Source organism: Symphalangus syndactylus, chromosome 12, assembly GCF_028878055.3.
Source record: "Symphalangus syndactylus isolate Jambi chromosome 12, NHGRI_mSymSyn1-v2.1_pri, whole genome shotgun sequence".
Taxonomy (NCBI): Eukaryota; Metazoa; Chordata; class Mammalia; order Primates; family Hylobatidae; genus Symphalangus; species Symphalangus syndactylus.
Window position 1 is genome coordinate 144,170,809 of NC_072441.2, and position 27,809 is coordinate 144,198,617.

At 46.8% G+C, this 27,809-nt stretch overlaps 1 protein-coding gene and 1 long non-coding RNA gene across 13 annotated transcripts in view; one reads left to right on the forward strand and one right to left on the reverse strand.

Annotated features, from left to right (window-relative positions):
- PHC2 (polyhomeotic homolog 2) overlaps window positions 1–27,809 on the forward strand; it is a 112,050-nt gene that overhangs the window by 73,816 nt on the left and 10,425 nt on the right. For 9 of the 12 annotated variants that reach the window (XM_055254905.2, XM_063627953.1, XM_055254904.1 and 6 more), the window contains 3 exons: window positions 6,144–6,559; window positions 6,832–6,997; window positions 26,961–27,163. In XM_055254905.2, the coding sequence (XP_055110880.1) occupies window positions 6,144–6,559; window positions 6,832–6,997; window positions 26,961–27,163 (785 nt within the window). Of the gene's footprint in view, window positions 1–6,143; window positions 6,560–6,831; window positions 6,998–11,510; window positions 11,814–26,960; window positions 27,164–27,809 lie in introns of those variants that run through there. The other 3 variants (XM_063627954.1, XM_055254910.1, XM_055254911.1) reach the window with 3 other exon arrangements.
- Window positions 4,510–11,388, reverse strand: LOC134734600 (uncharacterized). Its single transcript, XR_010117743.1, has 3 exons — window positions 10,962–11,388; window positions 5,146–5,286; window positions 4,510–4,962 (listed from the first exon to the last, which is right to left on the reverse strand). It is a non-coding gene; the product is annotated as an uncharacterized lncRNA (long non-coding RNA).

A 27,809-nucleotide genomic window follows, 5' to 3' on the forward strand; every position in this document is an offset into this window, starting at 1 on the left:
GGAGGCAGAGCGTTACAGTGGGAAAAGCAGTGGGCTTCGGAGTTAACCTGGTTTCAGACCCCAGTTTCATCACCTATTAGCTTAATGACTATGATCAAGTTACTTAAGCTCTGTAAACCTCCATTTCCTCATCTGTAAAACAGAGGTGATTATACTTCCTATGGGCTGTAAATGACTGAGATGTCCTGCGCAGGTGACCGGCACAGAGAAAGCCCTCCCTCATTCCCACGCTCCATTGCCACCCAGCTTATCACCAGTTTGTCACCAGGTTCTGATGAGACTTCCTCTCGTTTTGGCTTCCTGCTTTGCTTAAGGCCTGCTGATGGGATGAGGCTTAACTGATCGCCAGGATATCCTACTCACCACTGCTAGAATTATCTCCCTCAGAGACTATTATTTCCTTCTTGTTTAAAAACCTTCACTGTGGTCAGGTACGGTGGCTCACGCCTGTAATCTCAGCCCTTTGGGAAGCGGAGACAGGCGGATCACTTGAGGTCAGGAGTTTGAGACCAGCCTGGCCAACATGGTGAAACCCCATCTCTACTAAAACTACAAAAATTAGCCGGCTGTGGTGGTTCATGCCTGTAATCCCAGCTACTTGGAAGGCTGAGGCAGGAGAATTGCTTGAACCCGGGAGGTGGAGGTTGCAGTGAGCCGAGATCATGCCATTGCACTACAGCCTGGGCGTCAAAAGCGAAACTCCATCTCAAAAAAAAAAAAAAAAAAAAAAAAAAAAAAAAAACCTTCACTGTGTCTTTATGTTCTCCTTGATCAGCCGGAATGCCCAGTCTATAGTAAGGGCTCACTCACTATCATGTTAATGACTTCTGACTGACTATCTGACTTCATGGGGGACCTTCAAGACCCTCCCCCCACTGCCCACTGCACCTCTCTGACTGCTCGTGGTGTCCTCATGCAGATGCTCTGTTATGGCCAAGCAAATATGCTGTTGTCTCTTCTCTCCAACTCCTACCCCTTTGTGACTTTCTTGGCCTGTCATATGCCCTTTCCCTCCCTGCCTTCTGGCATAACAATCCCTTTTTGTTGTCTATACCTCCAAGATTGCCTCCGGTATTCCCAACTGCCTGCAACTAATAATACTCCTAGGCTTGCTGTACTCGCTCGTCCTTACTGACTTCTGTTATTCACTTGGCCATCAGCATTTTTGACCTTTTTTGTCCTTACCGACTTGTGTTATTCACTTGGCCATCAGCATCTTGTAATATGCAAGGCACCATGCCTCACCTGTCAAACGAAGTCAAGTTCCCCTTCACTTACTGCATTGTACAAGTCACTTGGAAACTACTCTCAGTTCTTGCTTGTAAAATAAAAACACTTCTCAATTGCCTCATGGCCTTCTTGTTAGAAATAAATTAGATTTAAATGATAAAAATTCTTTGAGAAGTTCAAAGCAACACACAGATAACAGGTAGTATTTTAAGAATAGCTACCATTTACTGAGCATCTAGTAGGTACCAAGTGTTGAGCAAAGGCAGTGAATCTCTTTGTGGTTTAAACAAAATATTCCATTTGATACTAACAACCATGTGGTATGTGTCACCATTTACAGAACAGCAAGTCAAGATACAGAGAGGTTGAGCAATTTATCTAAGATTGCACAGTGATCAGTGTCAGAGCCAAGATTTAAACCCAGCTCTGACTGACTCTAAAACCCATGCCTTTATCCACTTATGCTATCCTGCCATCCTCTGCCAAGGGCAGGGCAGGGGCAGAGATGCAGATAACAGTTTCTTTTATGATGCTGCAAGCTGCCTAGCAAAGAATCCGGTACACGGCAAATATTTGGTAGTTTTTCCAGAGGGCTGCAGAGCAGGCCTGAAAACCGTCAAGCATAATCAGACCATCACAGAGTGCCCCTGCAGCTGGCAACCCAACACCGTTTTATAAGTTCCTTACAGGGAAACTTCCCTTAGCTCTACTTCCCCTCTCAAACTCCCCCGGACCCCAAGCCAAGGGAATGCATGATGGAAAATTTGTGTGGCTATTGCTTTAGGGTTTTCTAAAAGGAGCTTCCTTGTCTATTCTTGTGTATGCAGAGCACTGACCTCTAGAGCTAACCCCAACCTTAGTTACCTCCTGAAGCCTAATCACATGAGACATCTTTAGGGATAATCAGCCCCTAGAAGGTGCTAGCATAACTTAGACCCAGCCAAAAACTGCCTCCTTTCTGACTCCTCTCTCTTAGACACCTTGGCTTTCAACTATGCATGATGCCCTGGAGATCCCTGAATTCACCATAGTATTTTATGCCTCTGAGTCTTCCCGAATGCTGTTCCTTTTGTCATCTTCCTAACTCTGAATCATGTTAAACACTTACTTGCTCTGGGAAACCTTCTCTGCTCTCCTTCCAAAGCTGAATCCCCTTTTCCATGTTCTCAATATTCTGTGCTTATTGCCTATCATAATATTTACCAAATTACGCTGAGAGTATCTGTCTACCATCTGTCTCTTTTACTAAACTGTAATGTCTTCTAGGCATGTTTTAGCCAGTACCAACCATAATACTTGGTGTGTGGTGGGTGCTTAATGAATTGTTTGTTGAGTGAATGAGTGGTTGACAGTATATCTTCCCTTAAGGGTAGTGGGTAGTAAAAAGATCTGCCATTCCTCTCCCACAGGCATATTCTCCTTGCTGGTAGGCCAGGTAACATCAAACTCTAGTCAATTATAGTGGACTTCTAGGAAAATGAGTGCATAAGTAGTCCTGTAACTATAACTGGTATGCTTGCAGCTCCCATATACTTTGGGGCAAGAGTCCCAGCATTTCTGGGACAGTGAGTCGTTTCCTGCATATTTGAAGCCTTGAGAACAAGTTTTGTAGGATAAACGAGTCCCACCATGTTGTCTGTCATTCATTCATTCATTCACCACTATTGATTGAGCATCTACTAAACTCAAGATATTTTAGAGGAAACAAATGACTCACATAAATTCTGCCTACTAAAAGAGATAAGTCACTTACTGAAATAACTCTGAGATAGGTGTAATCCTTACCTCCATTTTAAAGATGATGACATAGAGGTACACAGAGGTCAAGTAACTCACTCACCCCATGTCACACAGCTGGTAAGCAGCAGAGTTGGAATTCAAATCCAAGCATTTTGACTCAAGAGCTCACACTTGACTTCTGGGCACACTGCTTCTCTGAGGGCAGTGCGAAGCAAAGCGGCCTGAATGTCATCTCAGAGAAAGGGGAAAGTCCTGTCAGCTGTAAAGGCCAGAGAATGGTGACTAGAATTTGATTTGTGGCACTCTAGATAGTATGAGAAAAGGCATATACTCTGTACAGGGTACAGTGAACAGTAAAGATTGCTTGGGTCAAAGAAATAATAAAAATTAAAAGGTTGGTTTATGTTGTAAAGAGATCCTGAATGCCTGCCAGGGGCTTTAGATAACCGTAGACAAAGGAGAGTCCCTGGCAGTTTTTAGTGAGAGATCAGATCTGTGCACTGGGAAGATTAGTTTGCACTCTCTAAGCTGGATTATAGAGAGAAGAAACTGGAATCAGGAAGACCCTTTACTGCAATACTCGAAACAAAAGGATTTTTTTTTGATCCAGGATAATGCTGGAGTTAAATCATGATCTTTGTTTTTATTAATCTCAAAAAGTTAAGGATGTATGAATATATACCCCAAATACCTTGGGGTCTCTGATCTATAAATTGATTCAAGCCTTATGAGCTTGATTTCCAGCCTTGGTGTATAGTAGCCTCGTTTGTCCTTAAACAATTGCTTTCAGTTTTCCATGGGCAGCACAGGGTGGGGAGGGAATGGGATAGGAGAGGAAGCACAGGAATAGAAGCCAAGCCAGCAGTCCCCTTTCCCAGTCTTTTGGGAAAACAAATGTGTGTTGTCCCTACCTATACTCTTTATGCTGTATAGATTTAGAATCTTTTCCCTCTGTAATCCTTTTTCCTCCTTATTAACCCTGAATTGTAAACTACTTTTCTGCTATAGCCACTCCATCAAATTCTAGATATGGAAGAGATTTATGTGATCACCTAGCCCAGACCTCCTCTTTCACAGATGAAACTCTGAAGCCCTGAGAAAGAAGAGCACCTTGTCTCAGGCCACACAGCCAGCAAGTGGTGGGGCGTGCCATTGATCCTCTTAGCCTCCCTGACCTGGATCATCTCCAGCTCCCACCTCACATGGGCAGCCCCTAAGAATGATTCCACATTCCAGGAGCAGGAATCCATGATTTTGCATTAAGGGAGAAAAAGTTTTGGTTGCATTTTGCAGTGACATGCCCATCATTTGCAGATCGTTTTGGCTGTGGGGGCCTAACAAAGTCCTGTGTGGCCTCTTCAGTGTCTCCCAGGTGCCTTATCAACAGTCTTCTCAAAAGTGCCTGATTGTTAAATTCTGACCTATTCAATGTGAGATAAGGAGACACAGCTTAGATTGGGGTCAGGGGCAGTTTATAATCACCAAACGCCTGCTGGCATTTCCACAAAGGTTCCGCCATCAACCCAAACCCAACACACTTCCGTCAACATCACACTAGTGTCCAAGTTTCCCAAACCCGTCATTCAGTATCATCCATACTAAACCCCTGTGGGCCATCCACAGTCCCTCCCTCTCTGACTACGACAGTCAGTCACCAAGGACCATTTTGCTTTTCCTTTGTAACACGTCTTATTTCTGTCCTTTCCATTCCTGTTGGTATTCTGCTTGGAATTTCATGTTGGGCTGGGATGAGACCATTCAAAACTTGCATGTGAATAGACAAAATTCAAGAAGGAAGGCACCTCCCCTAACTCAGTTTGAAACCTGCTTACTTTGCACCTGGTGCATCACAGGATCCTCTTAAAATGTGAGCTCAGGACTCAGAATTCACCTTTACCCTTACTGGCATGAGGCTTTAGTTGTAAAAATCCATTTACGGGCCTCCAGCTGTGGCCTGCGTGCATTTGGCCAGCTCTCCAGCCGTGGAAGTCTCTGTGGAGGGCAGTTTTTAAACAGGACAGATTCAGCTGAGCTGCTTCATCCTAGGCTGGCCTGGCACTAGCCAGAGAGTGATCTGTGCAAAGACAATCTCTGGGCTGAATTTCCTGAATCCCTACTCTAAACAAGGCACGAGCTAGACACTGAAGGGATACTAAACAATATAAGAATTCTCACCTCAAAGAGTCAGCCTGCGTAAAATAGAAGAGGGAAAAGCTAGCATAGCAACACATGGCAAAAAATAAACTCCTCTCAGGCACTGTGTTAGGTTCTGGAGAAAGAGATACACGAAGTTTCTGACCACAAGGAGTTCATGATCTGGAAGATAGATAAGAAGCAATTACAACTCACCTTAATAAGCATTATTATGATCGAGGTAGCCCCTGGATACTTTGAGAACCTAAACCAGACTGATATAATAGTTATATTATTATAACTGTTATAACTAGAAATGATTGAATATGACCACGTGCCAGGCACTGTGCTGTGCACATTATGTCATTGTTCTGTCATTTTCTTCTCATTTCATCCTTTCAGCAACCTCTGTACAAAAACTATATTTTCAATTTTTAGATTGGGAAGCTGAGGCCCAGAGAGTAGGTATTCCCAGGTCTCTTGGTATATAACAGAGGGAACCAGTAATCCAGCCCTGGTCTGTCTGATGGCAGGATCCAAGAACTACGGTTGTCTACTGGCTCTTCCTGGAGAAGGCCTCACCTGAGCAGAGCCAGAGGCTGCATGAGGACTAGCCACGCAGAGCTGGGTTGGGTGGTGGAGAGATTGTAGCTGTTGCGGCACAGAGAACAGCAGGTGAAGGGCACAGAGGGGAGCGAGAGCATGTCACACTTAGAATCCAGTATTTCTCTCAACTGCCAGAATGGCCAAAGGGCATCACAGAGGAGGTGAGTTTTGAGTTTTGAGGAGTTGAGCTTTGGCGATGGGGGACAGCTCAAAGAGCCCAGTGTTCCTCCAGCAAAGGACGAAAGCAGGAATAGAGTGAATGTGTTAGGCCATGGCAATGAGCAGGCCAGGCTCAGGGTGAAAAATGAAAGGGATGAAAACAAGAGACATTGAATTTGGGAAGCCATTTTTATTTGGATGCGGGAGGGGCAGAGTTGGAAGACACAGAAGAGAAGGTCAAGCCATGCTGTCTAACCTGGCCTTTCCCCTTTCAGCCTATGCTCAGCTGCAGCCACACCAGCTCCTCCCACAGCCATCCTCAAAGCACCTGCAGCCCCAGTTTGTGATCCAGCAGCAGCCACAGCCACAACAGCAGCAGCCGCCGCCCCAGCAGTCACGGCCTGTGCTCCAAGCTGAGCCCCACCCCCAGCTCGCCTCAGTCTCTCCAAGCGTGGCCCTCCAGCCCGGCTCAGAGGCCCATGCCATGCCACTAGGCCCGGTTACACCCGCCCTGCCACTCCAGTGTCCCACTGTCAACCTGCACAAGCCTGGCGGCAGTCAGCAGTGTCACCCTCCCACACCTGATGCCGGGCCTCAGAATGGACATCCCGAGGGCGTGCCCCACACCCCTCAACGCAGGTTCCAGCACACTTCAGCCGTCATCTTACAACTGCAGCCTGCTTCACCAGTGGTGAGTAAGCCAGCCCCAAGCTCCAGAGAGCACATGGGGCGGCCACAGCTCGGATGACCCCCACAGCCCCGTCAAGAGGTGCTTCTGTGTAGGCTGACAGGTGAAGTCATCTTTGGGGATTCCAAGAAGGAAGAGAGGGCTTTCCCCAATTTGAGGATGACTGAATCTTAAGGTCCTAACCCGCTTCCCAAGCTCCATGGAAACCAGGGAAGTATCCAAGAACGCAAAGGCTATTTCTGAGAGGCCCCTCTCTCTGTCCTGTCCTTTGACAGCCCCAGCAGTGTGTCCCTGATGACTGGAAAGAAGTGGCACCAGGGCAGAAGAGTGTGCCTGAGATGCGGTCTGGCCCATCACCACATCAGCAGGCTATTGTCACTGCCATGCCTGGTGGCCTGCCTGTACCCACGAGCCCTAACATCCAGCCGTCCCCAGCTCACGGTATGAAGCACAGCGGGGCCCTGGGGGAGGGGAGGAAGTTGGCCTTTCTCGCCATGCCCTGGCACATTTCACTAGGGCATCTGGAATGGGAGGGTAAACTATTACCAGCAAGGAAGCTGGGGGGTTGGAAACAGAGGAGGGATGTGAGAAGATGAACCAGGGATAAAGTAAGGGAGACACGGAAGCTATTAGAGCAAGAGAGTGGAGAAAGAAGAGATGAAAGTTCTAGAGCCAGACGCTGGGGCCTGCCTGCATGTCACTGGTGTCAGATGTATCCACATAGACATGCCAAGTGGAGAGTGGAGGCAGGTGGCTAATTGTCACAGTTCTCTGCTTCTTTTGGTATGAAAGGGGGTTCTTGATATTGGAAATATGGCAAAACGGCTATCACATCTCAAAAATAAGGGAAATGCCAGGGGGAGGCAGAAGGGGACTCAGATGAGTTCAGCTCACAGGAAGCATCTCTGAGGAAACTGCTCAGCTCTGGGATCCCCATCTGTCCATCTGTGTGGGCTCAGTTACAAGTGGACTTCTCCCCGCCTGGGGTTCAGGAGACTCTGCTGGGTCCCTTCACCCGGATGGGAGAGGCACAGCAGTACCTCCGCCTTCTGCAAAGATCTGTTTGCTTCCCTTCCCCTCTCTGCCAGTTTGCACAGCACTGTTGGCCCAGATCTCAGTGACATTCTGAGCCATGGACCACCTGCAACTCAGGGAGGCAGTTCCAGTCATTGTGCTGTGTTTGCTGAGGGGGTGGGGGGTGGGGAACAGCCAAGAGAAAAAGAGTTTGGAAATTGATGGAGACATAAGAAAAAAATACCTTAGCACAAGGCAGGGCAAAAAGAGTACAAAGGTTCTATAGGGAACAGAAGCAGGATCAAGGAAGAGAATATGGAGAAAGGACAGCAGGAAAATTAAAGGATGGGAAGGAGGTCATCCCTTCTCTCTCTGCACACTTGCAGATGAGAAGGGGTTTTGAACAGTAGTCCATTCCACTGTAGATTTGCTCTAATTATCAGAAAGTTGCTTTTCAAATGAAGTCAAAACCTGCTCTCTTGGAATTTGCCAGCGTTGGTCATGATTCTGTCTTGTGAATTGTAAGAGTCCATCTTATACAGTGTTTGTAGACAGTTGTCAGACTGTCTCTTGCCTCTCCCCTCATTAAAAAAGAGAAAATCTCCAGGCTAAATATCTGAGACTTTTTTTCATTTTTTACCTATGACAGATCAAGACCTCCATTCTCACCATTCTGGGCAGGCTTGTCTATCTACATTCTACCTTTTCATTAATTTTCCTAATGTTTGCTCCCCAAAATTAAGCACATTAATTCCAAATATAAACAGCTACTAGTCTTTAGAAGCTTGTTTCAGGGGCAGGGCTGTTCCCTAGATCCATGTTTTATGGTAGGAAGGAACCAAAATTTGTTGAACACTTAGTATATGCTGAGTACTGTTCCAAGTCCTTTACTCACTCACGACAGCCCTAGGACATAAATAGAATCACCCCCATTATTCAGAGGCAGAAACAAAGGCTGAGGGGCTCCAGGTCCCGTGGCTGTGAAAGGGCAGCGCCATGACTGACTCCTACAGTAGTCACTCCCTCACCTTCCTTCATCAGGATGGTGCACGAATGGCCCCCGTGAACTCTCCGACCCTATAGGAATGACACTGTTGTTCACGGAGCACTGTCACCTGAATTCCAGAGAGCTGGGTTTCATTTTCGTTTCTGAGGTTTCGTCTCACCTGGAACTGCTGTCATGCCAGCTCCCCCTAGTCTCAAACTTGTATAATTTATAGTGTGAACCAAAATAGAATTGCTCACATCTGTTAAGTGTTATCTTGTAAATTTAGCCCACAGTTCCAGCCTAGCAAGAAAACAGTAATGATTAATAGTTAATATTTATTGAGCCCTCTCTGCTAGACTACACATATTTCCTCATTTAATCCTGACAATAACCCTCTGAGGTAGCAACTTTTATCATCCTCATTTTAAAGGTAAGACCACTGAGGCATAGAAAAAAACAAGTGGTGGGGCAGGAATCTTTTCTATCTGAATTCTGCTATTCATTATACTAACGCCTCTGCTTAACTTTGCCACCTGTAAATTATACAGCATGTTTTATTTGCCTTTTACCAATTTGCTAATAGAAGTATCATACAGGACCCCACTGAGTATTCCTGCCCTGTCTCTGCAACAGTGGTAATCAACATTTTTTGCTCAAGTGTTTGTAATCCAGAAACCCCTAAATGAACTGACATTTGCCTCTCTTTCTCCTCCATAAAGCCCTCAAAATTTTCTTTCTGAAATCTAATCATGGTGATATATACAAGCAAGCATCCTCCTCTTGAGGTCCTATCTCATGAGAGAAGTAAGCTTTACACAGTGGAAACAACTGTCAACCACCCAAGACTTAAATATCCAAATATCCATTCTGTGTATGTCCTTTTTTTTTTTTTTTTTTTTTTTTTTTGAGATGCATTCTTACTCTCCCGCCCAGGCTGGAGTGCAGTGGTGTGATCTCGGCTCACTGCAACCTCCACCTCCCGGGTTCAAGTGACTCTCCTGCCTCAGCCTCCCAAGTAGCTGGGATTACAGGTGCGCACCACCACGCCCAGCTAATTTTTGTATTTTTAGTAGAGACAGGGTTTCGCCATGTTGGCCAGGCTGGTCTCGAACTCCTGACCTCAGGTGATCTGCCCGCCTCGGCCTCCCAAGTGCTGGGATTACAGGTGTGAGCCACTGCGCCTGGCCCATTCTGTGTATGTGTGAATGCCTGGTCTGTGCAAAGCACTGTGGGAAGGGAGGTAGCACATTGAGAAACATGGTCTGTACCCCGCCTCAAGAGCTGAAGGTCTACTGGGAATGATGAAAAATGCACAGGAAAAAAATTACAATAGAAAGTAAAATGCGATAAATGCCATAGATGGATTTGAGGTAAGTCATTTAAAAGCTACAAAACAGGAAAAGTTACTGCCAACTAGACATGATCGGGATAGATTTCAGGGAGGACGAGGCATTGTTCTAGAACAGAGGTTGACAAACTACAGCCCAATGGCCAAAACCATCACATTGCCAGTGTTCGTACAGCTCGCAAGCTAATAATGATTTCTACATTTCAATTTTTTTTAAAAAAAATCAAAAGAATTCTATTTCATGATACATGAAATTTATCTGAAATTCCAATTCTAGTGCCCATAAATAAAGTTCTATCGGAACACAACCACACTCCTTCACGTACGTATTGTCTGTGGTTGCTTTCCTGCAGCAACAGCAGAGACGAGTTGTTGCGACAGACCGTGTGACCTACGAAGTCTAAAATATTTACTCTCTGGTCCCTGGCAGAAAAAGTTTGCCAACTGCTGTTCTTCAGTCTGGACCTTGAAGGATAGGTAGGACCTGGACATGCAAAGTTGAGGAAAGAGCATTCCAGGAAGAACTAGTGGAACTTGAGAGAGGGAGGCAGGAAAGTGTGGGCATGTTAGGGAACAGGAGTTGAGGATACAATTGTGTTACCCTAGTTTATAAAACAAAATATAAGTGTAAGAAATGCAGAGGCAGAGGAGAAGGTAATATGAATATTAATGGAAAGGGGGGTTGAAAATTTGAAAAACAGAGGAGAAAGGGAGCTAAGTAAATATTCGGGGAATGTAAAATAGATGTAAACAAAGAAGATGAGGTGAGGCCTGAGAGTGGAAAGGGGTGGGGGGAGAAGAAAGGCAGGCGACAAATATGAATACTAAGGAAGGCAAGAAAATGGGGCCATGTTGGGAATAGAGGGAAGTCAAGAATGGAGAGAAGTCCCTGGCGTGTGTCCAGCACCTTCCTGCGCCTCGCGCTCCTGAGGGTGGGGACTGTGTCACGCTGCACCTCTCTGTACCCCCGCAGCCCCTAGCGCGCGTGCTGAATGAGTATGCTTCGCCACGACAGCGCAGGTTCACCCGGTGCGCCTGGGGAAGACAACACTCACGGGACTCTGACCGTGTCCCAGGCACGGCGGGCCGCCTGAACCCACTTCCTCAATCAGCCTCAACCGCGAGCCCGAGGCCGCTCACGGAGGTGTGACCGGGGCACTCGGGCCATGACTTCCCTCTGATCCCCGGTTCCCAGTGGGAAGGAGAATGACCTGTAGGGTCGTTGTGAACAATAAGTCGGGGAGAGCGCGAGCAGGGTTTGGCACGAACTGAGCTCTCGGTGACTGGTGGTCGTTAGTCTTCTGACTGCCACCCCAGGCCCCTCAGGCAGTGAACGGTCCAAGGTGGGAGTCGCGGGCCGCCCCGCCAAGGAGCACTTGCACCAGGCATCAGGGCAGCCTCCTCGTGGCGCGGCGCCCGCCTCCCTAAGCTGAGCCCCGGGCGTCCCTAACCCGCCTTCCGGAGGGCGCGAGGCGGGGCTCGACGCACAAAGGAAGCGCGCGGCCCGTGTCCGCCCCGCCCCTCCCGCAGCCCCGCCCCGCCCCGCCCCGCGCCCTCGCCCCGCCCCCGGCGGAGGAGGCCGCGGGAGCCGTCCCAGACGCGCCGCATTGTCTCCGCGGCGGCTGCAGCCCTCGAGCGCCCGCCGCGCGCGCGCGCGCAACCCCGGCCGCCGCCCGCGCTCCCGCCCCGGCCTCGCGCCCCCGTCCCGGCCTCGCGCCCCGGCCGCCCTTTGTTGACGCCGGCCAGGCCGGTGCGGTCGGATGCGCCGCGGCAGCCCCGGGCCCCGGCTCGGAGGCTCCCGGCGGAGAGGAGGCGGCCCGCCCGGGCCCGGGACCCCGCGCGAGTCGGCGCCCGGCCGAGGGGCTGCGTAGGCCCCGCCCGGCCAGGCCCAGCCGGGCCCTGGACAGGTCAGTGCCGGGGCGGGGGAGGGGTTCTCGCCGGTAGGGAGGCCGGGGGCAGCGCTCGCCGCACTGGAAGTCGGGCACCGCCCTCGGTGCCCCTAACGACCCGGGCCTACGCGGCTGCCAGGCTGTGCCAGTCGCGGCTGTCGCCCGCTCGGCGCCTGGGAGGTGCCCCGCTCCCCTGCCTCGCTCGCCTGGGGACCCTGCGCGCCCGCCGCCCCTGGAAGCCCTGTGTCACCTCGGCGCGCCGCAGCTTCCGCGTCCCCGGGCCCCACACACCCAACCCCAGGCCCAACCTAGGACCGGCCTCCCCGCATCTGCGACTTCCCGGGGACGGACGGTGCGTTCGGGGGCAAGACTGCTGGCATCTGCCGTACTTTATTGGTGGTGGACTCCCTATATTGGAGGCGCCTGCGGCTTCGCTGGAGAGTTTTGTTTTTAATCTAGTTCAGTCTCACGAGGTTTTTAATTGGATGGAAAGGGACAAGCTGTTCTGTGTCTGTCTTCTCTTCCATTTTTAGACGAGCGTTTTCTCTCCTTCCTATGCCAAATGAAGGTAGACTATATTTGTTGCTTCTTTACATTAAAATCGGGATTTGTGAGATTCTGTATTTAAACTGAAGTCCGCAGACAGGGAAATAATTGGCCCAAGGTCAGGTTGCAAACCAGTGGCGACGCTACCATCTGAACTAAGCCCTGGGCCCGGTGTCGGATACCAGTCAGTGCCCTGCTACGGCCCACCCCCACCGGCCCACCCACCCGTCTTCCATAACCTGAACTGATCTCACCCACGTACTTTCGGTTCTGATCAACTTTCCTTTCCTTTCTACTCCATATCTACGATATGTACCTTCATGTGCTGTGTACGGAACACACTCTTTTCATGTTTTTCTTCCCTTACAAATCAATGACAGCCTTCCCCTCGGATATCTCCGGTGTTTGATCCTTAATCCCCTCTCCATTAGCATATTGGGCCCAGAGGATCCCTTGCAAAATAAGCTACCTACCTAAATCCATTATATGTCCCTGATTTTTCTAGGACAGCCCCAATTTAAACTATTCCATCCCATTGTCTATCAGCCTAAGTGTCTCCATTTTTGGTTTAAAAAATAATGTCACTTTGTACCACAGCCTACTGACCTGGCCTTTTCCAGCCATTTGGCTCTGGAGCATAACTGGGTAATCCAATTATCATTCACCTGGGATTTTTCTTCCCCTCCTGAGTCAACCCAAATGTTGGAACTGCCAGGATTTCTAGGTCAGCATGAACATTACAGGCTAATGAGGCAAGGAAATTCCTTCTTGCTCTTGTATTTCTTCCCACCTCCCCCACCCGCCCATCTTTTATTCTGATACAGGGCAACAGACCTGTGGCAGACCCTATTGATTAGGGTTTAGGTTTAGGTCACAAGGGATGTAGGGCTTCACATCGTTTTGACTTTAGAACAGAAATAAAGTACCTGACTGTTGGTTATCGGGCAAGAGGCTGTCTTGAACCTTAAGATAACCAGCACAGCTAAGTAGTTCTGGTTTCATTCAGTTAGATTTAACATACTTTTATTTGGCTCCCATTTTAGGTAAAGTACTGCCCTAGGCACTGGGGAATATAAAAGTGATTTTAACAAATAGCTCCCAACATCTGGATCTACATTTGGGCGTATTCACACTTTTTAACCAGCTGATAAACTGTGTTTTCCACTGGTGATTTCTCTGCACCTAAGTTCCAGCCCCTGCAAGGCGGGAACTGGGGCCTCTGGCTTGGCTCACTCACAAGGGCGGGCTTGTTTCGCAGAAGGTCGGGCAGATGGGGAGTGGTGCTCTTTTGGCACCTGCCCTTTCCAGGCACTCTTCATCACATGAGCTCTGCCTCTCAGCCCACCCAAGATCTGTTTCCAGGCTCGTCCATGCACACAGGGAAGAACAGACATCTTTTTCCTCCAGCCTGAATCTTGAGAAAGGGGGTAGTTTCTTAGTCCTTTCTGTTGTACTTGAGTCAGTTTCTCAGTTGTCCAACTATGTTTTCTCTATTTTCACCCCCTTCTTTTTTCCCCCAAACGTTCTTTACTGACATGTGGCACAGGGGTGCTTAATGAATGTTGGTGTTTCATCATGTCCCCACCTCCTGGCCCTTTCCACTCTCTCCCAGGTCCTGGGTTAATTTTTAATTCACTTTTGTCAAGCTCATTCCATATATATTATTTACTCTTCCCTCTAAGTAAAGAAGGACCTCCAGCCCCTTTTCCTTCTGTCACAGTCATCATTCTCCTGGCTGTGGGTCTCATCAGCCATTGTTTCTGCATTCTCTGCCTCCTTCAGGGAAGGAGAGCCTCTTAGGAAGGCACTGTGCTGCTTCCCCCGACATACCTCCTGTCATTCACTTTCTAGTCTGAGTGGACTGACCCTGAGATGTCTCTTCCTGACACCAAGCCCTTCCCTCAGCTATGACCCTGTGCCTGTTCCTTGCTCTGGCTCAGCCCCAGAATCCACTCTTTTTCAGACCACATCCTTTTTCCTGTGTTACTCATTTCCTGTCTCAGATACTTTGGATCCCTTGGTTCTGATCTTTCAGGGGGAGAGGGCATGTTAAGAGGAGTAAGTAGATGGATGATCTCACACAATTGAACTCTTCTTACCTCTGGCCTTGTATGCTCTTACATAGGCTGTCCCCTCCCTACATTTTCTTATTTAAGGAAAAGCATAGAACATGATTGTTGTTGCAGAATTAGGAACCCCTACTGGTGTGCTCGTAGGTGTCTTTTTGTCTACTTCTCTCTATTGTGAATGTGTAAAGGGGATGACCTCACTGCCTTAGACTCTTCCCCTAAGTCTCTGCCCTCCCTTAGGCTGTGGACCTCAGGCCAGGCATTCAGTAACCATTTGCCAAATAAAGTTCCCCCACCGCCTCACTTTCATCCAGTATGGATCAGCAAGCCAAAATAAAGTTAAAGTTTAAAAAACCTAGAGAAGAGGCTGGTGGCTCCAGTTCCTGTAATGCTGCGCATCGTCAGTACGGTATTTACCAAGAGTATTTCCCTCTTCTTGAGTCAGTCTAAATTGACATTAAACTTCTCCCAGCTGTTCAATATTTAATCTCCAGACAGATTTAGTTCCAGCCATAGAAAGATTCTCTTCTGAAAGGACACCTACTGGAGACGAGAGTAGGGGAATTAGAATGAGGAGTCTTCATAATTGATAGTTTCTCTTTTATTCCCTTTGTTTTGTGCCATTTTGCTGCTGAAGGATGATCATGATGATGACTTTCTGTGGTCAGAAGGAATCTCACAAAAGTGGTTGTAGAGAGAGGCTTTTATGTACCCCTCAGGAGACTGTCCTGGAGTGAGGTGTCCCTCTGAGCCTGCCCACCCTCCCCACCTCCCCCCAGTCCCCAGCCCTATGGGAAAGCAGGGTGAGAACTGACTGTGTTACGCAGTCTACTCTGATGGGGACTTCGAGCCAATGACAGAAATGGCTCTCTCTTTGGGGACTCAACACCTTGTTTCATGGAACCCAAAACTGAACTACCCCTCAAGATGGGAGTCTGAACACATAGATTTATGCTTTAAATGTTTTTAGGGCATGGTTTAAACTATGTCACCAGTTAAAACCCTTTTTGAATATGTTTTCTGTTTAAAAAAATGTTGCCTATTTAAGATAACTACTTATTCACAACTCAAACAGAGGTAGGCTTCACTTGAAGCATTGACTTATTTAAAATTTTTCATTTGAATTACTAGCCACATCAGAACACTGATTTGATATTTCTAAAGATATTCAGAGGCAAACCATCTTTAATTCTGCTTTATGATGTGGATATTTTGGGAATTGTTAGGAAAATAATCAACCATTTGCATATCCAAGACATAATTATTACAAATTCTGGATTTTTCCCCATCAGTAACAAAAGTCCAGTATAATTGACATGGTCAAGAAATGGGCTATTTTATAATAGTCAAGAATTATACAATTTAGAATTACTAGTTTTTGAAGAAAAAGTATGCTAAGGAACACAGCATTTAATGTAAGTCATAAACTGTTGCTCTGAGGTGCATCGTAAGACCATGTAGACCAGCATAGAAAACTTCAAGGTTTTTTTTTGTTTCCTTCTCCTTCCAAATTATTTTTATAGTTAGTGAAAAAGGATATGCTTTCCTATTCTTCCCATTTCCAAATGATATTTAGGTAAGTCCAAAAGAAGGGAACATTCTTTCTACATCTGGTAAAGACATGACTGCTGTTAAACACAGATTGCCAGTGCTCTGAGATGAATCCAGATGTTGGAGAGAGCCCCAGTTTGCTATTATGACTTTCTTTAAAACATAAGCAAATGTCTGTTTTTTTTCAAATGATTGTTTTCTTAGCAGTGAAATTTATTATCATTTGTATTAAGAAGAGATGACTGCTAGATGCCATGCCATAACCAACTCTTCTCCAGTAGATTAGGAGGACCAGCCCTGATACTGAATATTGGAACTGTTGGCAAGAAAATGAAAGTTCGTGACTGCTTGAGTTATTTTTAAAACTCTAGTTGCATGGCTGTTATGTCTCAAATACTATATAATTATCCCTAGTTACTGGTATCTTTAGCATATTTGAAACCATCCATATGTGGCCTAAAGCCACACAGCTATATTAAGACATTTTTGAACAATCAAAGCAAATGACACTTTAAATTAAAACAAAACTGATATGAAGCAACTACTTTAAAAAAAAAATTGGGACTAGGCACAGTGGCTCATGCCTGGAGGGCCGAGGCAGGAGTATCACTTGAGCGCAGGAGTTCGAGACCAGCCTGAGCAATATACCAAGACCTCGCCTCTACAGATAATTAAAAGAAAAAAAAAAATTAGCTGGGCATAGTGGCACACACCTGTGGTCTCAGTTGCTCAGGAGACCAAGGTGGGAGGATTGCTCAAGTGTGGGGAGTCGAGGCTTCAGTGAGCCATGATCGTGCCACTGCACTCCAGCCTGGGTGACAGAGTGAGACCCCATCTCAAAAAAAAAAAAAAAAATTAAAATTAAAAAATTTGATTAAATCCACATTTTGAGGCCTCCAGTAATCAGTATTAATCTGTTCTGTCAGTTGACTGGTGGCAAAATAGGGTGACTGGAAGCTTAGACAATAGCTATAAGGAGGAAAGGAGTAATGTGTCCATGAGCAGGAATGATCAATAGGACTGATTTGCAAGGTATGTAGTTAGTCCATAATATAGACAGGACAACTGAGTTCTGTTCCCTCCTCCAGTCTCCCCCAACATTTATCTAACAATATTAGTGATCCTGCAGTTGATAACCAAAAAAATAGTCATCATATTGGGAAACATGGCTGCCTTTCCCTGTTATCAACCTGAAAATAATTGGAGAGTTTACTAAACATTTCTAGATTTCTTTTGTAAACTGGTAGAAATCCATCTTCCATGAGTTTATCTTAAACTGGGTTTATTTTTAGCCTTTTAAACTAATTTCATAAGCTAAATCATCTGGCATTACAAGTTACATAAATTTAGTATTTTCTAGGTAAAGCAGTGCTTCCTTTTATTTGTCTCAAAGTTAGCCTTTCTTTTGGTTTCTAGGGTTCTTTTGCACTGTCTGCTTCAAACCCCCCTTTATGAAAAAACTGCATAGAAAGAGAATCTGGTGCTTGTCTTCTTGTCCTTTAGATTAATAGCCATTGAAGGTGACTTGAGACTTTGCTTTGCCCTTTAGGACAGAAGCATTTCTGTTATGTTGCAGTCACATTGGAGGTAACATTTCTTCCTGAAGCCTGGCCTCAACAGTGCAAGGACAGGACTCCCGACATAGACCAAGGCATCTGAGGAACACAAACCTCAGATACCTCGGTTTGGGCCACGGAAAGATTAGCCCTGCTCTGGGGCTGTAAGAGGCCAGACTCAGTGAAAGAGTGAGATTAGAATGATTTCCTAATCCTCTCACAGGTCTCAGTGACGTTGGCACTCCTGTGTCCAATCTCAGCCTAGTCCAGTGTGTTGTGCCTGCATTACATTATTTCATCCTCACCACAGCTATATGTAAGACAGATATAAGTACCCCATTTCATACATGAGGAAACGAGCCTAGAGTAACTTGCCCAGCATTACAGGATAGGATTTAAGCCTAGAGGCTTTTTTTTTTTTTTTTTTTTTTTTTTGAGACGGAGTCTTGCTCTGTTGCCAGGATGGAGTGCAGTGGTGCGATCTCGGCTCACTGCAACCTCCGCCTGCTGGGTTCAAGCAATTCTCCTGCCCCAGCCTCTCGAGTAGCTGGGACTACAGGTGCTCACCACCACACCCAGCCAATTTTTGTTGTTGTTGTTGTTGTATTTTTACTAGAGACAGGGTTTCACCATGTTGACCAGGATGGTCTCAATCTCTTGACGTTGTGATCCACCCGCCTCAGCCTCCCAAAGTGCTGGGATTACAGGCATGAGCCACTGTACCTGGCCGCCTAGAGTCTTTCTGTTCCCACAGTCTTAACTGCCATGTAGCACAGCTTCTGCGTGTATTCAGTGCCAGGCATTTTACATATATAATATTTACTGAAACCTCCCAGACAGGTAGGTAGTATGAGCCTCATTGTTACAGATGGAGAAACCAAGACTCAGAACAGCAGGCAGTGAGTGCTTGAAGCCACACAGATAATCAAAGGTGGACTAGAATATGAGTCCAGGTCTGGCCCCCAGAGCCTATGCTCTTTCTACTCTGCCATTCTTCCTTTTATCTCCCCTAATCTTGGTGTCTACTGTAGAACCTCTCCCATTGGTTCTAGACATTTTGCGTTTTGGAAACATAGCATGGGCCGGAGCACTGTGATGTGAGACTGTCTGGGAGCCCTCGACCCTGGCATTGGATACCAGTGGACTGGCCTCCATCACCAGGGTTAAGTAGAACTCTTTGAAAACTCCTTCCTGACTCCCTGCAGCCAGGGCCAGCTATTATTCCCTGGTGTGTTGACCTGGTGGAAGTCACTCTGGTCCTGCAGGTGCTGCTGCTGAGTTTGAGCTCAGGCCCCTCTTGCAGTCCTCAGCCTGTGGGCTGGGAAGCCTTCAAGCAGCTGTTTGGAAATCCCCCACTGCTCCCGTTGTCCTGAACTGCATGGGGTGGGGGGAGGGTGGCTGTTCGCTCCATTGATTCCTTCCTGCATAGCTGGGGGTGGCAGCTTGGAGCACATTCAGCTGTTTACAATTCAGCTTATGTACACTTTAGCTGGGGATTGTGGGTGAGTCAGAAGGGCCGTTCTCTTTGCCTGTGTCCTGAGAGACAGCATGAAAGTCAGCTGTATGGTAATGGCTGCCAGCAAGGGAGGAGCCCCCTGCCTGCCAGATGCCTTAACCAGAGCTGGTCAACTCAGATGCTTAAAATCCAATGAGCTCTCCAAACCTTTCAACCCAGACCCAGCAAGGGCATTTTGCAGTGATGCTGAGGGCAAGGCTGGAGGGTCCCCTGGCTTGGCCTCCCCTTCATCTTGCTGGCCAGCCCCCTGCAAGGAACTCAGGTGTGGATCTCAGTCATCCGCAGCCAGTGACCCTCCTGTGACTGAAAAGCTCACCACTTTTCTCAGCAAAGAGCCCCACAGGGTCCTTCTGTCACCGCTGTGTCTTCCCTGTTCTGGGAAAGGTGCTTCAGAGGAGGTGCTTCAGAGAGGTTCTTCAGGGAGCCACAGCCTGCTGTGTCAAGGCAAGGAGTCCGTGCCGCTTTGACAGCTCTGTCCTTAGCAGATTTGAAAAGGCTGCAGACATTGGATGTTCCCCCTGCCTTCTGGTATTCAGAGGACTCCAGGTGGGAAGGGTCTATAATTTTCCCACCACTAAGAGCTCATTTTGTGCATGCTTTACAAGATACTGTCTTCCAGATAAATGGCATTCGTTCTTGTTTTATTCTAAAATGCACACTTTTACAATCTGTACTTGAGACGCACACGTAATCAATGTGTAAATTCCTTGTGGGGGAAATGGGTCATCTTAACAACTGACCGCATTTTAGAATTTGGGAAACATGGTAACATGGTATTAAATAATAGCATGTTTTGCCCTCCTGAAGGTATGTATTATGTGCTGTTTCCTTTTCGCCTTCTTGAGATACTGAATCCAGCTTGTGCATCCTGATTAACTAGATTCAGGGATCCTGCTTAGTCATCCAGGAATCCCAATTTGGGAATCACTCATCTAGATCATCCTGTGCTTCCCAACCCAAATGCTCCAGCCCACATGTGATATCTGGCCTCTGCCTCAGAAGGTCCCAGAATACAGTTTACATGTCCTGTCCTCTTTTCCCAGGTGCCCTCATGCTGTCTACGGCTAATCAGCGCAGCCCTCCCTCCACCTGTGTGGCCCACCCGGAAAACTCTAAAGCACTGGGTTCTAGTGTGGGTTCTGCCACTGCCTGCCTTTTGTGACCTTGGGCAAATCACCTCACCTCTGAGGCCAAGTTGCTTCATCTGGGACATTTAAGATGTTAAACTCAGGGCCCTTCTAACTTTAATCCTCTGGGATCTAGTGCCCTGTGATCCAAACAACCACTACCTACCCCCTCCCCCACCCCATCCCTAAACTGGGAGGAAAGCAATCTGTTTATCTGAGTCAAGTAATTCACAGTAAAGTGTGAATGACTGTAAGATGTATACTTGCATTTTAAAGAAATTGTTAACCAAATGAATCTCTAATTGATGGACTCTGTCAGGGTCCCAGATGGAGCTCAGCCTGCCTGTTCCCCTCCCTCCTCCCCTCCTCCCCCCAACTCCCTCTCAATCACTTTCCTACCCTTCACTTACCCCGCCCTGGGGGAAGGTGTCAACAAACAGGTGTTTGTGAAATCTCTTGCCTTCCCCACTTTCAGTGGCATTAATTTCATTGGGGCCCAAATATAACCAAAGAAATTGTAAAGCATGGCCCCAGATCTTTCCATGAGGACTGGGTACTCTGTCCTCAGCTTACCGCACTGCAGTACGGCCTGTTGCTTGGACCAGGTGTGGTGTGCTGTGTTTGCTGCTGTCTCCTGGATGTGGGTTAACTGGGCATCACTCTGCAGTGCTCCACTGAGGCGGTTTCTAGAGCAAATGGTTCCTTGGGAGCCCTGCGGTCTCCACCCTGGCCACATGGCTGGGCCTGCTGAACTGAATGAAGCACAGTGAGCATGACTTCAGTGCTGGGGACCTGGAGAGTGTGCTTTGGGTTTTACAGGTGACCTTGTTTGCCATTTATTGAGCAGAATTTGTAAGAAAATGAGCCACGTTATCATCTACTCTGCTTCTTTAAATTCTTCATTCACTTCATGAGCTCTGTCATACTCCTACTGCAGCCAAACAGTAAACAGAAGTCTCTTAAGTTAAAATACGTACTCCCTTCTCATGATAAGGTGGAAATCAGCCATTGACCAAGCTGAGGGGGTAGAAGGAAAAGCTCCGTTTGGTCTCCATTGCCTTTGAAGCCATGTCTTCAGGCTGTCTTAGGGTCAGATAGAATGAGTGCCAGGCCATCTGAAATGCCTGTTGCAGATGTTAGTACAGATTGAGCATCCCAGATCCAAAATGCTCCAAAGTCCCAAACTTTTTGAGCACCTACATGATACTCAAATGCTCATCGGAGCGTTTCAGATTTTTGGATTTGGGATGCTCAGCCAGTAAGTATAATGCAGATATTCTAAAACCTGAAAAGATCCAAAATTAAAAGCACTTCTGGTCCCAGGCATTTTGGATAAGGGATACTCAACCTGTACTAAGCTGTATTCCAGTATAACAAAACAAAACATCAGCACTGGCTCTGAAGTGGCCCCATTGTGCATAACTGGCACCAGCCTGATGTCTGTCCTCAGCAGGCTGGAGAGCCCATCAGCTCTGGACATCAACCCACTGGTCCTAGGAGCCTCCCTGCCTCTGCCTCTAGAGGTCATCCTGCCTTGCCAAGTGCCTGGGTCTGGCAAAAATGTTTCAAAGGGGACAGGGAATTCAGAGGTCTGCCTGTCCCTCTCTTCTGCTGAGGAAATCCCCACTGTAACAGGAAGACATGGGCCAAAGAATAGCTCTTATTCTTCATAATCAGGTACCCAGAAATGCCGCTCTGGTAGGCAGGTACCACCAGCCTAGCTGCTCTCAAAACATCATAGCTTCAGAAAGCAATTTGTAAATCTCAGCTAGTGCCAAATTGCTTATCTTGGCACTAGGCAGCCGTGTACTCTTTATGTAGACAGTGAAGACTGAGATCATGGATGCCACACATTCCAGTTTAATGGTCATTAAGCACCTATCATATTTTGGACATGGGGTTAGCCCCTGAAGATCTCGAGGTGACTGAGTGAGTGGTAGCCCCCTGCCTAGAGAAGTCTGCTTTGCTTAGGAGACGTGACCAGTCCCAAAGCAGATAATTTCACAAACAGGAGCTGCGTAGTCCTTCCTGTTTTATCCCACCCCTGTAAGGGCTGTTTGTACCAGAGCCTGTGAATGAGACCAGAAATGAGAAACAGCCTAGAAGTTGAGACATATGTTAGGCAAGACTCCGTGGAACATGCTGCTCTGTTCATTCTGACCGGAATACTTGGCCCTTTGTGGTCAGCATCAACTAAAGGCCAAGATTCTACCTCCCCCTTCCCCCACCGAAGCCTGGCTTTACTCCCCTCCCCCAGCCTCCCCCCGCCACCCCCCACCCCCCACCTTATCCTGCCTCCTCCACCTTTCGGTTTCAGGTGCCTGACTGTATACAGGCATTTGAGAGCTGTGGGAATCCCCAGCAGCACTTACAGCGTCTCAACTGGCCAAGGGAATTGAGTAAGGAACCAAATTCAGAGTATTTCTTTGTCTCTTTTATCTGGCCTCAGGGCCAGCAGGGCAGGTTTCTGCAAGTTTCACTGTTAAGCTGCTTTCCCCCAAAGGCCGCAAAGCAGTCTGGGAGAGCGGGAAGCAGATTAAATTAATCTCAGTGTGCTGAGCTTGGCAGGGGGCGAGATTGTGTTCGGTCATTCCAGGAATAGCCCAAACTCCTTTGTTACTGAAGCAGATGAGGAGCTATCGGCCTACAAGATGACTGCAAAGTGAAATAGCTGTGAACCTTTGTATATTCATAAAACACTCTCCCATCTGTCCCTTGGATTCTGTCTCTCCTTTGATCTGCCCTGGGTTACAATGGGGAGTGGTAGTTTCTAATGTGGTGTAAGAGTTTTTTAGTGTGTTCTCTCTCTTAACAAGATCTTTTTTAAAAAACAACCTCAAATTCCAAAAAGTTTTGCTTCCCAGAGTTAAGCATTGGCTCTGTAGCCTTTGAGCTGGTGACCATATCTGCTCACGAATGTATCTGGCATGAAGGCAGAATCTGACCTCAAGAGTGATCTTCTGTCTTGCAGTGAACATTAACAGGCATAGATCTGAGACAGGAGGGGGGATGGGGGCAGGGAAGTCAAGCAAGGATAGAGGGATCCCACAAAAGACAAGGTCAGAGGGGCTGTTTTCTGATGACTATCAGCGAAAGAGGCAGGAGGTGGAAGTGATCCCAGAATTAAGAGGAGAATGGATTAATTCCATGAAGGAATTCATTAAACCGAAACAAGGGAATTATTACTTTCTACCTATGCTCTCAGAGATGTGACTGTCTTTAAAGCAAACAAGAAAGCCAAAAATCTTACCAACCAGATCTCTTACATGACTGCACCTGACAGATGATGCTTAGTATTGACTAGGTACCTGATGTTAAAAGATGTAGGCGGAGAGGGCCTAGGATGATGATGAATTTGTAACCTTTTTATGTAAGAAACACCTGAAAGAACAGAAGGGCTTTGGCCTGGAGGAGGGAAGACTGTGGTCATGAGTGACATCCTGCATGACACCAGGAGCATTCTCAAGCATTTCCTCGTAAGCTACCACGCACTGCCTTTCACTGGCTCATTAGTCCTCACAGCAGCACTCTAAGGTAGGCGGAGGATCCTTATTTCACAGCCAATGAAGCTGAGGCTTAGAGAGGGACAATGACGTGCCCGCAATTGACTCAGTGATAGAGACCAGTCTCTAAGCCAGGCCTAAGCCCGTGTCTCTGCCTGTTAGACAAATCTGATTGGCCTTGTTCTCTGTGAGTTTAAGGAACAGAATGAGGATAATTGGGCAGAAATTAATAGAAAGACAGATTTTGGGCTCATTATATAAGGAATCACTAATGAGCCGTCCAAGGTGGGAACAAACTGCTTCCAGAGTAGAGAGTTTCTTTGTCGCTGGAGGTATTCAAACAAATGCCAGACAATCATTGGGTGGGCACATTCTAGAAAATGTTCAAGCATTGGTAAGAGATGGAACCAGACTTTCCAATCCTGTAATTGTATAATCTGCAGTTCATTAGACTCATCAGGGAATATTTTACCAGGCTCTAATTGGGAGGAAACAGCCATCATCTGAAAAATAAAATTTTAGCTTTCATAGTAATCTTTCTATGTTAGTAATTCATTTTAAATAAAATAGATGTTTCTTAGCATATGCAAAACATAAAAGCAGAGAAAATGTAATTGTGTAAAGGCAGACTTAAATATTTAAAATTTAAAACACAGAAACTTAATTTGATTGAAATCATCAACTCAGTCCTCCTAGTTATTCATAGATTGTGAGGGAAAGGGGTTTTTTCTAAGTTCTCAAACATGGATGTGAGGGCCATCTGGCTGCGACACCTGTCACCCCATTGATCGGCAGAGTTGATCCTGCTGACCTGGCTGGCTAGGCAGGTGTCCCCTTCTTCCTTCACTGCTCCATGTGCGTCCCTCCTGAACCAGCAGCTGGGTCAAAGACAACCATCCCGTAGAGGAGGGCCGTCCCTCAGTCAAGGGCATACAAGTAGCTGCCCTCCCCTGCTAGAACCTCCAGACAAGCTCTCAAGTTCTCAGACACCTCTGCAATTGGAAAGACTAATTCTAAAAGAAAAGAAATGTTTCCATCTCTACAGAAAAGCCAAAGCTGTTTAAAAAATTTTTTTCAAGTGAATATAGGCATTTAATGAAAATTTTCTAACTTACTGGTATAACTCTGTCTCAAACAAAAAAAAACTTAAACTTCATTGGTCCTTTCTCTTAGATGGCCCCTGCTCAGCTCGGAAGTTTATTATATAGCTGAATTATGGAGGACTGAGTACTAAAGACGTGAGTCACAGTCAACTCTTGTTCATTAAAGGTTTATCCTGGTTTAGTTAGCATTAGAACCACCAGTAAGAACATGAGCTTGAGGCTGGGCATGGTGGCTCATGCCTGTAATCCCAGCACTTTTCGAGGCTGAGGCAGGTGTATCACCTGAGATCAGGAGTTCGAGACCAGCCTGGCCAACATGGTGAAACCCAGTCTCTACTAAAAATACAAAAATTAGCCGGGTGTGGTGGTACATGCCTGTAATCCCAGCTACTCAGGAGGCTGAAGCAGGAGAATCGCTTGAACCTGAGAGGCGGAGGTTGCAGCGAGCATAGGTCGCGCCACTGCATTCCAGCCTGGGTGACAGAGTGAGACTCCGTCTCAAAAAAAAAAAAAAAAAAAAAAAAAAAAAAAAAAAAAACGAGCTTGAGTGGACCAAGACCCATTGTGAACTAGTTATAAACCACCTTTTTTTTCCCCCCCAAGACGGAGTCTTGCTCTGTCGCCCAGGCTGGAGGGGAGTGGCGCGATCTCAGCTCACTGCAACCTCCACCTCCTGGGTTCAAGCAGTTCTCCTGCCTCAGCCTCCCGAGTAGCTGGGATTACAGGCACGCGCCACCATGCCAGGATAATTTTTGTATTCTTAGTAGAGACAGGGTTTCACCATGTTGGCCAAGCTGGTCTTGAACTCGTGACCTGGTGATCCACCCGCCTCGGCCTCCCAAAGTGCTGAGCTTACAGATGTGAGAAAACGTGTCTGTTTTGACTTTTCCATACTATATAATTAAGCACAAAGAATTCCTATTCTGTGGTGGTATCATTATGGATCTTTAACATGAAATATGAGCATCTTTATGTAAAGTTTTATGCAAAGATTACTTAACAAGTGTGCTGAAATCACTTTTAAAGTATATATCACTCATACTTCACTGGGCTATGCTTTATATTAATGGACTTGTTGCAATAAAGAAATGGCTTTTTCTTTCTTTTTTTCTTTTTTAGGAAGTTCCAGGTTAAAGGCAGCCTCAGCTCACAGGGCAGTTGGTGGTGTAGAGAACAGCGCTGGGAAGGGGGCGGGAGAGAGTTACAGAAGTGAGGAGATGAAGTCTTGCACGTCCAAGACAATGAGACAGCTCATGAGAGATGCTGTTTGAAGTGGAAGAGAGGAAGTTCACTGTGGTGTGGTTGTGTATTGGCATCTAATCTCACTTTCTGGAGCACTCTGTTAGGTCTTTTAGAAGAAGGCTAGCAGGCCCACGGGGAAGGAGAATTAGGAAAGGTTTTCCACAGAGAGACAGAGGATCTATGATTTGGTGAGGATCAGATTAGATAAGAAGCTGACATCTAGGCATGAGGACTGATTTTGAGAGCACTCAGCTCAGCAGAAACAGCAGAGAAAATCTCAGCTCTGCCTAGCAGCCTTCTTAGCAGAGAAATGGAATTTCTGCATATTTCAATGCACTGACCCCAGATGACCAGTCTCTGAATAGTCAAATCTACATGATAGTGTTTACTTGGGGTTCAGCACCCACATTCCCTTGGCATCAATTTCTGAGGTTCAGTGTTTTGACATTTCACAGGGCTCTTAAAATCCCTCCTCTAAGGAACCTCGTAGAAGCTTCATTTAACCTCTGTTCACCACACTCAAAGCCCTATACCTAGCTCAGCTTCTTGTCCTGGTTTTAGATGTCACCTTGAATACTTTTCTCCCTCAAACTGAGTATTAACCTTATTTGTTCAAATCAGTATCGACCAAGGTCTTAACTCCTCAAAGATAGAATTCCCGTCTGTTTAACCGGGTTAACTGTTCATAGCACAGTTGGGAAATGAAGAAACACTGCTAGCTGATTAGCTGCATGCGTTGTTGTGGAACTGACCATACTCATACTTGGCGATGTGTCCATTGAAACTGTGCCACTTTAAAATGGGTCACTGAGGGGAGGGGACTGCTTGATTTGCATTGTCGCTTGGCCCCACGGAAAAAGCCAAGCGCAGTTTGAGTCCTTGCTGTCCCTCCCTGGGCGTGGACTCTGGTTCTGATCTCCCCTGCTTTGTTTTCCTACTCTCTCTCGTGCAGAGACAGGGCAGGGCATTGTTCATGCACTGACCGACCTCAGCAGCCCCGGCATGACCTCAGGGAACGGAAACTCTGCCTCCAGCATCGCCGGCACTGCCCCCCAGAATGGTGAGAATAAACCACCACAGGCCATTGTGAAACCCCAAATCCTGACGCATGTTATCGAAGGGTTTGTGATCCAGGAGGGGGCGGAGCCTTTCCCGGTACGGACTACTTCTTTTCCCCTTTTTTTTTTTTTTTAAGTATATTTTGGATGTGTCTTAGCATATTTTTACATTTCCATGTAAAATTTCTGAAAATGTGAACAATTTGCTCTTTCCTTGCTAACTTCCTCCCCCAAAGAATATAGAGCCATTTCTTTCTAGGATTATCTTTCCAAGGTCCAGAAGAGGGGGGTCAGTGAACAGGAATAATTGGCAAGACCCTTGGTTAGAAGTTTCCCACACAAACTCAGGTGTGTCCCTGCCTGATGATGTGTGAACCCTTGGTTAAAAGGGAGTTCACTGTGAGATATTTGGTGAGAGATGATGGGTTTTGGGAAATTAGATTTCATTGAGTTTTGAATGCCAAAACCTCTGAATGGCAAAACTTCGGCCAGTTAGGAACAAAAGGAATTGTACAGAACAGAATTCTCAAGATACGTGTATCAGAAATGAATGTGAGGGAACAGGGTCACAACCTGAAGCTTGTTTTCTGGGGACAGAGCCTTGAAAGGGGAGTTAATGAGATTGAGGGGCACTCAGAAAGGTCACAATGGAAGCCTAAGACTAACAGGAAATATCCAAGAGCCACGAAGATGGGTTATTGACCAAAGCACCCAGAGCTGCTTCTGTGCAGTGTGCACTGGAG